At 37.9% G+C, this 11,396-nt stretch overlaps 1 protein-coding gene across 1 annotated transcript; it reads left to right on the top strand.

Annotated features, from left to right (window-relative positions):
* The first annotated feature begins 10,577 nt into the window (after nt 1–10,577).
* On the top strand, nt 10,578–11,108 carry LOC148561283 (uncharacterized). Its single transcript, XM_088490719.1, has one exon. The coding sequence runs from the start codon at nt 10,578–10,580 to the stop codon at nt 11,106–11,108; it is 531 nt and encodes a 176-aa protein (XP_088346845.1).
* Nucleotides 11,109–11,396: the final 288 nt, after the last annotated feature.

Raw genomic sequence — 11,396 nt, 5'->3', positions numbered from 1 at the left:
AAGAATGCAATATTTAAGCACTAATCATCAATTTCTTGTATGAAAAAGCATAGAAAAACATGACATGATGACATGTCATCACAACACCAAACTTAAACCTTGCTTGTCTCCAAGCAAGAAAAGAATCATGCAATTAAGATTGACAACCTAAGGTAAGAAGGATAGCAACTCAATTATTCATGGTTAGCTAGTTTTCTATGCATGCTACAATCACAAAAGAAATGTAAATGATTGATGCTTCTATCTAGCTCAATTTATGAAATCTTTTTCTTATATTTCTTCCTTGAAACAAGCTTTTGATTTACTTATTAGCTTCTCCTTTTGGGTGCTTTGCCCCATGAGTTGATAACAAAGCTACGATTCTAAATGCTTTGTTTTCAAGTTTTACCACTTGATACATAAGCACCACAAGAATTTGAATTAGAGGACTTCATTAAGCTCATTTTTCTTTTCTTTTCTTGACTCTCTAATCATTGATGCTTAGAACCTTGAGCTTTAAGGGAGTGCTTTTGCACTTGAGCCTAGCCTTGACTTCTAAGTGTTTTGTTTTCAAGCATTTGGCTTGATACATAAACACCACAAGTACTTAACAAATAAATTGCCATTGGTACTCAGAGCCTTCAGCTTTCTCATTCTTTCCCTTTTTCTTTTCTTGCCCTTTTTTGCTTTTTCTTTCAAGGTTTTCATGATTTTCAAAAGATTTCACAAAATGTACTAGATGAAAACTTCAATAAAATCCAATGCAATTGAGCAACAATTAATTATACTAGCTTTCTAATACTTGTATGCACATGCTAAAATATTCTTTAATTCCTTGTTTGTTTATGATCATAATGCTTTATTGCTTTTGAACTCACAAAACTCAAGTTGGTAGTCATAATGCCACAGCAACATGTTACAAATCAAGATTCAAGCTATGCTTTATTCATACACACATGTAAACAGAAAAGATGAAGACAATCATGCAATTTAAGTGCTAGAAACAAATGAGGAGAAAAGGAACTCTACAACCTTGTAGTTCATCTTCATTATTGTTGTCCTTTTTCCTCTATTCTTCCTCTTTCCCTTGCCAAACTCAAAATGCTTACTCATCCTCAAGCAACAATTAGAACAATGGCTATGGGGCTAAGATGGATCATGAATGTCTTATACAATGAAATGTTAGTAGCACATGTGTTTTAAGCAAGCAGAATTAAAGATAACAATCAAGGCACAAGAGACAAAGACATTTTGATTGCATAGATAAGAAGGTGTGCACAATACATTGCATAAAAGATAAGTGGCACACCAAACTTAGTGTGACACTTTCACTTGAAATTGATGCAAGTATCTAGTAGATATGGGAACCAAATTTTTGTTGCATAGCAACACCAAACTTTGAATGCAATCCTATGTCAATTTATTTGAATTAAAACTAAATGAAAAAAGAAAAACTGTTATATGTTAAATACAATCACCAAGTGAAGAATCTTTCATGAATAAAGGATATCTTGGTGAAGTATTAACAAGAATAGTTAAACAGCAAATTAAATGAAAATAATTAAAGATAGAAAAATGACTAAAGCAAGTAGAATAAAAAAAAGTGTCAAATTAAAAGAGAAAAATAAAATTGTAGAGGCATTATGATTATGCAGACAAGTAGTGTTACTTGAATGAATTGCATAGAAAATAAGTGGCACACCAAACTTAGAATCTTGGTGTGTCACTTTCATTTTTGATTTGATGCAAGCATTCAAAAAGATTGAAAACAATTTGTTGCAAGGCAACACCAAACTTAGAATGTAACCATATGCCAATTTATGGAATTTAAACAAAGCAAGAAGAAGAAATGTACCTACGGTCTACCTGTTCTTCACTTTCTTTCTCTTCTTCCAATTTGTTAAGAGGAATGACCTCAAGGGGGAAAAGGTTTTAGATATTGTCCCCTTTCTTGGTTTCCTCTCAACAAGCTTTCTTTTGTACATGGCTTGATTGAGCTTGCTTGCTAGTGATCCAGGGGTTGGATTGCTTGTGGTTGACCCTCTATTCTTCACGAATATTTTCCTTGATAGCTTGGTCACAATCCTCTTCTTGGTGCTTTTGTTAATTGCCTTCACTTCCTTGAATTCAAGACATGATTGCTGTGTGATTTTTGGAGTGTTTTCTTCATCAACAGTCTTTTGAATTGGTTGTTCCATGAGCCTTTCCTCTTTCTTCTTTGTACTCAACAACTGAGCTAACCTTACTTCCATGTTTTTGAGGGACTTTTCTTGTTCTTCCCAGTACTTCTTTGTCTCCTCCGCAAATCTTTTGAGCATGGACTCAAGTTTTGAGAGTCTTTGGCTATTGGAAGTTTGTTTTGGTTGTGAGTCTTTGGCTATTGGACAATCTCTCACGTGACTTGACTGCTCAGAATTTGTAGTTTCTTGGTAATACTCCCAGCCACCATTAGAATCATGACTTGCATCATTTTGTGGTGGAGAGAAATATCCCATATGATTTTCTTTCTCATCTTGTGTTTTTGAAGCAATTCTCCATGAATTGGAGTGCTCATAATGTGTATTCTCTTGGTGATATTCCCAGCCATCATTAGAGATTGATGATGGTGGGTAATATCCCATAAAATTTTGTTTGACCATAAGATGAGTTGAACTCCATATGTATTTTGTAAACATCAATGAAAATTGAAATTACTCATATCAGAGATGAGAATTTCTTAGTGAGGCAAAAACACAAACACCTTGGTTTCAAGAACAAAAACAAAAAAAATGCTTAATCTAGACTTCTCACCCGCTTAATCATTGTTGATCTAAATCAATCCCCGGCAACGGCGCCAAAAACTTGATGGATATTTTGGAAAATGAATTCCAAAACACCTAAAACTCACCGGCAAGTATACCGGGTCGCATCAAGTAGTAAAACTCACTTAGAGTGAGGTCAATCCCATAGGGATTGATGGATCAAGCAACTTTAGTGGGTGATTAGTTTAGTCAAGCTAACATTGAGTGAATTGTGTGAAGTTGATCAACAGAAAGTAAATAGCAAGTAAAATTTAAGTGCAGAAAGTAAATGTGCAGAAACTTAAAGAACAAGAAAAGTAAATTGCAGAAACTTAAATGACAAGAAATGTAAATTGCATTAAATGTAAAGGGGAGTGGGTGCTGGAAATTAAAGAAAGCAATAGATCAAGCAACTGGAAATTTAAATTGCAGGAAAGTGTAAATGTGCAGGAAATTTAACCAAGCTAAATGTGAACGGAAATGTGAAATTGTAGAATGCAAGAAAGGAAATTGCAGTAAAATAAAAGTAGCAGAAGAATTAAATGGCTTGAAAGTAAATTGAGTTGGGTGCTGAGAATTAAAATTCAATAGAAAAGTGTAAATAGCAATCAAACAGAGAAGTAAGAGATGCAATAACATGCAACAGATCTAAACAGAAAAGGGAAATTGCTTGAAAAATTCAAAACAGCAAGATATCTCAATTTAATTGCAAATTCCGAAAAGACAAGTGAAGATCTCAGGGGATCAATGAGACTAGAAAAAAAGTCTAGATCTCAACCCCTTCCTTGATCCAACAGAAAATATCAAACTGAGCTCTCTATTTGCACTTGGTGTGCCAAGTTGTGCGCACCAAGTCTTCTTTGTTGCTGCCCCCTTTGATCCTTGCTCGTGTCACGTTGTTGGAGTGCATGGGGGAGTAGTGCTCAGTTAGGAAAGTGAACTGAGCTTTCCTTTGTGTGCCTTGGTAGCGCCTTTGGCTTGAGAGTGAGGTCTTGAGTTCAAACTTTGGTGGAAGCACTTTTGTGAGCCATTTTCTTGAATTTTCTTGAGTGGGAGCCCGATAAAGCTCAGTTGGGAAAGTGAACTGAGCGCTATTTTACTTTGGAGTGAGGCTCCAGCTTCGAACTTTGGTGGAAGCATTGGCTGATTTTTTTTTTGCTTATTTTTTGCCCTTAGAGATGCATTTCACTTGTGCCTCAATTTCATGCCAAATATGGACTATTATATATCGTTGGAAAGCTCTGAATGTCAGCTTTCCAACACAACTAAAAGCACATCAATTGGACATTTGTAGCTCAAGTTATAGCCCTTTGAAGGAGGCATGGTCATGCTATAAACGCCCAAGTTTTAACTTAGCGAAAATTCTTGCTTCCAAGCTAAGTTTCTTGTACGGCAAAGCTAAGTTCACTAAGTTAACCGAGCTTCGAGTGCTGGTTACCAATTTTCTTTGATTTGGTCATGGGCCACGCTTTTAAAAGCATGGCCTAAGGTTCCAAAGTGTGCTCCAACTTCAAAGTGTGCCCCAAAACTCTTTTTTTCTCCTTTTTAGCTTATTTTGTACTTCTTTGCTTCTTTTTCTTCTTATTTCCTACAAAGTTTATCAAATCAAAAGATCAAAGAAATATACCATTTAAGCACCAAAGAATGCAATATTTAAGCACTAATCATCAATTTCTTGTATGAAAAAGCATAGAAAAACATGACATGATGACATGTCATCACACCGCACGGCTAATCATCTGTCGATTCTCACTCATGTTGGAATAGGATCCATTGATCCTTTTGCGTCTGTCACTACGCCCAGCACTCGCGAGTTTGAAGCTCGTCACAGTCATCCCATCCCAGATCCTACTCGGAATACTACAGACAAAGTTTAGAATTTTCAGATCTCAAGAATGCTGCCAATTGATTCTAGCTTATACCACGAAGACTCTGATCATGAACCAGGAGGCTAAGAGATAAACACTCAAGCTAGTACAGATAGATCAAAGGTGGTTGTCAGACACGCGTTCATAGGTGAGAATGGTGATGAGTGTCACAGATCATCACATTCATCAAGTTGAAGTGCGAGTGAATATCTTGGAATAAGAATAAGCTTGAATTGAATAGAAAGACAATAGTACTTTGCATTAATTCATGAGGAACAGCAACGCTCCACACCTTAATCTATGGGGTGTAGAAACTCCACCGTTGAAAATACATAAGTGATAATAGTGTTCATTGGCTTCGGCCCCAGAGGGGGAACCAGAATGACCAAGACTTCTAATACAATAGTAAAAAGTCCTATTTATACTAAACTAGTTACTAGTGTTTATAGAGATAAGTAATTGATGCAGAAATCCACTTCCGGGGTCCACTTGGTGTATGCTTGGGCTGAGCATTGAGCTTTACACATGTAGAGACTTCTCTTGGAGTTAAACACCAGGTTGCAGCCTGTTTGTGGCATTTAACTCTGGTTTGTAACCTGTTTCTGGTGTTTAACTTCAGAATAGGGTAGGAAGTTGGCGTTTGAACGCCAGTTTGCATCGTCAAAACTCGAGCAAAGTATGCACTATTATATATTGCTGGAAAACCCTGGATGTCTACTTTCCAACGCAATTAAGATCACGCCAATTGGGTTTCTGTAGCTCCAGAAAATCCATTTCGAGTGCAGGAAGGTCAGAATCCAACAACATCTGCAGTCCTTTTTCAGCCTCTGAATCAGATTTTTGCTCAGGTCCCTCAATTTCAGCTAGAAAATACCTGAAATCACAGAAAAACACACAAACTCATAGTAAAGTCCAGAAATTTAATTTTTATTTAAAAACTAATAAAAATATAATAAAAATTAACTAAAATATACTAAAAACTACCTAAAAATAATGCCAAAAAGCGTATAAATTATCTGTTCATCAGTGATCTTTCTGCTTTGACAGTGGGCTGTATTTTGGGATCTGTCTTCTTAGTGGCCAACACCTCACTTTCTTCTTGCTTTCTCTCATCATTCTGTACAGTCTCATTCTCCTTTTGTCCTGCTTTGCTGCTTGTCTCTTGCTTTAGATGAGAACTAATGAGTATCTCCTTGGATTCTTCCTTCCAATGTAAGTCTTCTCTGTCATCCTTCATGTAGTTTTCTTTTTCATCAGTATGCTGTGCTTCTGGAAAGACATTCAGAGTGATGCTCTTATCATGTTCCCTTAGGGTCAATTCTCCTTGTTCAACATCTATGATGGCCCTTGCTGTGGCCAGGAATGGTCTTCCCAAGATAATAGAGTTACTCCCTTCTTCTCCTAGGTCCAGGATTACAAAGTCTGTAGGGAATATAAACTTATCCACCTTGACCAAAAGGTTTTTAATCACTCCTTTGGGACATACCAATAATTTGTCCACGAGCTCTAGTGACATCTGTGTGGGCTTTACCTCCTCTATGCATAACTTTCTCGTTATAGAATAAGGCATTAGATTGATGCTGGCTCCTAAGTCACACAGTACTTTTTTAATGGTTATATTACCAATTGTGCAAGGTAAGAAGAAGCTCCCAGGGTCTTGGAGTTTTGGAGGGAGCTCTTTTTGGATCACTGAACTGCATTCTTGTGTCAGAAGCACTGTTTCCTTCTCATGCCAAGAATTGGCCAACAAGAACTATGGAGCTTCACTGAGGAATCTAGAGAAGCAAATTGGCCAATTGTCCAAGTAAATAGTGGCTGAAAGAGCACCTAATGCATTACCAAGTGACACCATTCCCAACCCCAAAGAAGAATACAAAGTAATTCAATTAAGGAGTGGAAGAACCTTGGTAAATGACAAAGAAGCTAACAAGAAGCCTGTGGAGAATGATATTGGCAGCAAGAAGCAAGTAGGAGAAAAAGACAAGCAAGACCAAGAGAAGCTCAAGGAAAAAGAGGAACAGCAACAATCTTCAAAAAAGGGTAAGCAAAGTATAGAGGAGCCTCCACAAGAACAGAGGAAGGAAGTGAAGCCTACACCCCTCCTCTGCCATATCCTCAAAGATTGAAAAAGGAGCTAAAAGATCAACAGTTCCCAAAGTTTTTAGAAGTTTTTAAGAAGCTGGAGATTAACATTCCACTTGCTGAAGCTCTAGAACAAATTCCTCTATATGCAAAATTCCTAAAGGAGCTTATTGTAAGAACCAGGATTTTCACGAATAAAATTATTTAAATTCCCAAATTAGATTCTGGAAGGTTAGAATGAGAATTTGGGGATTTAAATATGATTTTTGGACTCAGTAGGTCTTTCCGAGTCTGAAAATGTGTTTTCTGCGAAAAACCGTAAAAAACCGTGAACCAGCAGTTGAGCCGGCCGAACCAGTTTAAATCTGTCTGGTACTGTGCGAGAAAAAGTGAAAACAGTCGAAAACCTTAGAAAAATATTAAGAATGGAAAATCGGGCCTTAGTGTTAAAGGTTTGGCCCAAAGTTGGGTCGACCGGACCCAAGTTGAGCCCAAGCCCAACTTATATAAGTCTCCTTTAATGAGCTTTCAGCTCATTTTCATTAAAGAGAGAGAGGGAGTTCGGTTATGAGAGAAGAGAGAAGAGAAGCCATGGGAGCACTATTCATCCTCAACTTCCGAAGCCATAACTTTTGATCTGGAGCTCCGATTGACGAGTCGTTTGTGGCCATGCGAAGCTCTTGATGAGCTCTTCCTTTCTATTTAATTTTTTTTCTGGTAAGAACTCGAAGCTCACTCCCCAGTTTTCTATCCTAAGTTTCTGCGTGATTTTGGTTATGGGTTTGAGTAGATTTTTGTGATTTTGCTTGTTTAGGTGATCTCTAGTAGCGGGTAATTATTGGATTTTTCCCCTACTCATGTTGGATAAGGTAAGGTTTCACTAAATCCTTGTGTTTAGTTGTTTTATGTATATTAGGTTTTGATTTTGGTGATATATGTGTTGTTAGTTTGAGCTTTGGTGTTTGTTGGAGTTGGTTGAGGCTTTGGACCAAGTTTGGTGGTTTCGTTTGGGTGTTTGGAGCGTTTGGGAATCGGCCAAGGTATGGTTTCAGTTTTCTTTATGTAATATGTAATGTTCATGGACACTTAGGCTAGTTGACCCTAAGATAGGATTGAATGTCGTTGGTGGATGAATAATTTTATGTGAATTGATGTAATGGTTGGTTGTGTGGGATTAGTGTGGTTGATGATGATTGTTGGAGATTATTAGTATTGATGAGTATTCATGGTGATTAATTATATTGGTTAATATGGAAGATTATGAGAATTTAAGGTAATGAGTTAATGTAAAATGTTGTGGTGGTGGTTTGGAATAAAGGATATTGATGATTATGATGTATGAGGTTATATGTTGATAATTGATGATGAATATTGATGTTGTTGGTGTTAATTATATTTTTTGATATTGGTTTATGTTGGTGAGTGTGTATGTTGAGTGCGGTAATGTGAATGTGGATATGATTGATAATTTTGAGGTTAAGTGATGGGGATTTGAAGTGGTTGTTGATGTTTGTTTGTTGGTTAAAGATTATTTATGATGATGTTGGATGTTGATGATTAAGGAATTTGATGGTATTGAGTAGTGTAATTAGGATATTGTGGATGGTTAAGTATAAAAAGGAAGGGTATAGCCTTTTAGGTTGTTTGGTATTGTTGGGTTGTGATTGGTTTGGTTTTGAATTATGAATTTTGGTGAAGTTGAGGATTTGTGATTCTTGGTAAAAATAGATTTTTAGTGAACTTGGTCTGATCATAACTTTTGTTTCGGATTTCAAAATTTGTTGAATTTGGTTTATATTTGAAGATTATTGAAAACCCTTCGATTTAATATAAAGTTTGCAAAATTTAGAATTTTGTAGAGGAAGTTATGATCATTCAAAGATTGGTGTCGAAATCTGAAAATTCTGCAGAGTTGCAGAATTTTGTGATTTCTGGTATGTGCGCACGCACAGCCTTGTGCTCCCGCACAACCCTACAAGATTTTAGACCTGTGCGCACGCACAGGCAGGGATGGGTGTGCTGTTCACAGCGCTAGCACAACTTGTGCGCGCACACACCAATGAGGAATTGCAACCTGTGCGGACGCACAGCCCTGTGCGCACGCATACGTTGGGAAGGTCAGTCTGTTGGGGCGCTCGCACACCTTGTGCGAGCGAACAGACCTTACAAGATTTGGTACCTGTGCGTACGCACACCCCTGTGCGTGCGCACACTTTTCAAAATCTTCCTGGGCGTGTGCAGGCACACCTTGTGCGTACGCACACGCCTTGTTTCATAATTTTAAACTTTGTTTTCAACTATCTCACCTTTCCAACAAGGTTATATGCTTCTATAACACCATTTTAAGGCTTTTGGGCCTAATTTTGAGTATGGGAATATGGAAAATAAGATAAGGGCTTTAGTTGATGTTTATTATGAAAAGTTAGAGAACGGAGGCTTAGGTTTCTGGTGTATTGCGAATGAATTAGTCGAGAGAGAAGGAAGAGTGGTGCCTATGGTGATTGTTGTCAATGAACTGAGAAATTGGCAAACTGATGAGCTCGAAATGGAAGTGATGAATTGATGATGGTTATGATGAGTTGAAGACTCAAAGAGGAATGATGATCTTGTGAATAATGAGAGTGTGTCAGGCACTATATCCTTGGGTTGAGCATGATAGTGTGCAGGGCACTATATTCCTGGGAATGAATTATGATTAATGACCTTTTCTGCTGCAAGAGTGTATCCTTGGGTTATGCATGCGAGTGTGCCCGGCACTATATCCGTGGGTGAATAGAGTGTGCCCGGCACTATATCCGTGGGTCAGTAGAGTGTGCCTGGCACTATATCCGTGGGCGTAGCAGAAAAGCTACATCCGATAGGATGTGTCGGGTTGGCATTTATGAACCGATAAGTGATATCACAAGCCAATTGGATAGGCATTCATCATATGCATCTCTTATGTGCTTGTTTGCTTTGATTACTTGAGTTTGCCTAATTGTATAACATGCCTACTTGCTTCTTGAATTACTTGCTGTATATGAAAATTATCTATGCTTTACTTATTTGTATTAATTGTGATTCTCTGGTGCTAAGGAGGTTAGGTAGGCGGTGGCGATGGGATCGCACGGAGGTTAGGTTGGCAAGGGCTGTGGGATACAGCGGTGTGATTAGTATCAGTTAGAAATCCCCTAAGTTAGATAACCCTGCTTATGGTTTATGGTTTAAGTTCTGTATATATTTATTTATAATTGTCCTAAGCTTGAATATCCGTATGTGATGTGAAGTTCTAGGATTGCCTTCGGCATCCCAGAGTCTTACATCTTACATCATTGGTCACTGTTACCATACTGAGAACCTCCGGTTCTCATTCCATACGTTGTTGTTGTTTTTCAGATGCATGTTGCAACCCACCGCAGCGAGTTGGGTGATAGTAGTAGAGCGGAGGATCTTATTCTGTTTTGTTGTCATCTTGGTTATTTTAACTTGTACTCTCACTTTTGTATTTTATTTTGACTAGAGGCTTTTATTTGAGAGAACAAAACTTGTATAAGCCCTTTTGAACTACAGTCTTCTAGTTGTCTGTATATATGGCTAGCTGGCTTAAACTCCGCGAGCTGTGGCTAGATTCTTATAATATTATGATATGATATCTTGCTATATTGTATATATTTCTTGTGCTTTAGGTTAGTTGTTTCGCTAGTACGTTTTGCGCTTTTTAAATTCCTTTAATGAGCTATATTCTTCATCAGGCTTCTAGAATATATTACTTTCTTCTATATATAAATATGTATAAGCCTTAGGACTGTCGTAACCTCTGATTAACCTTGGCTTTACGGCTAGAGGTAAGGCTTAGGGTAATTGGGGTGTTACACTTATCAACAAGAAGATGAGTTGGAATGAAAAAGAAACAGTAATCTTGACCCAAGAATGCAGTGCTGTCATCCAAAGAGGTCTTCCACCAAAACTCAAAGACCCAGGAAGCTTCATCCTATCTTGCACTATAGGCAACAGAACATTGGACAAAGCCCTTTCATTAATGAAGAAGCTTGCAATAGAGGAAGTCAAGCCCACCAGGATGTCACTTCAAATGGCTGATAGATCACTGAAGATTCCAAATGAAGTTGTAGAAAATTTGTTGGTGAAGATTGGAGAATTCATTTTTCCTGCTGACTTTGTTATCTTGGACATGGAAGAAGAGGAACACAGTTCAATCATATTGGGACGACCTTTCTTAGCAACAGCAAGAGCCATCATTGATGTGGAGAAAGGTGAGATGACCCTCAGGGTGCATGATAAAAAAATAATCATCAATGCCTTCAAAGCTATGGAACACCTCCCTGAGAAAGCACAGCACATGAGAGTGGAAATGATAGAAGATCTGGTGGAAGAAGTGCTTGAAGTAACCATTCAGGAATAACGAGGAGGAGATATGGAAGCAGCTCAAGATGCCTCAAAGGAACAAGTGACTGAAAGCTCTTCTAAAAGTAAGGCAGAGGAAAAGCCAACCCAAGAATTGAAACCTCTGCCTCCATACCTTAAATATGCATTCCTTGGTACAGTAGATAGCTTCCCAGTGATCATCAACTCTACCTTGAGTGAAGAAGAAGAAGGAAGACTCCTTGCTGTATTGAGAACTCACAAAGATGCACTAGGATGGACCATTGATGACCTGAAGGGCATAAGTCCTGCCATATGTATGCACAAG

The sequence above is a fragment of the Arachis ipaensis genome, chromosome B6, assembly GCF_059453495.1.
Source record: "Arachis ipaensis isolate K30076 ecotype BB chromosome B6, ASM5945349v1, whole genome shotgun sequence".
Classification (NCBI taxonomy): Eukaryota; Viridiplantae; Streptophyta; class Magnoliopsida; order Fabales; family Fabaceae; genus Arachis; species Arachis ipaensis.
Note: the sequence above shows the minus strand (reverse complement) of the source record. Positions and strands in the feature narration are given on the sequence as shown.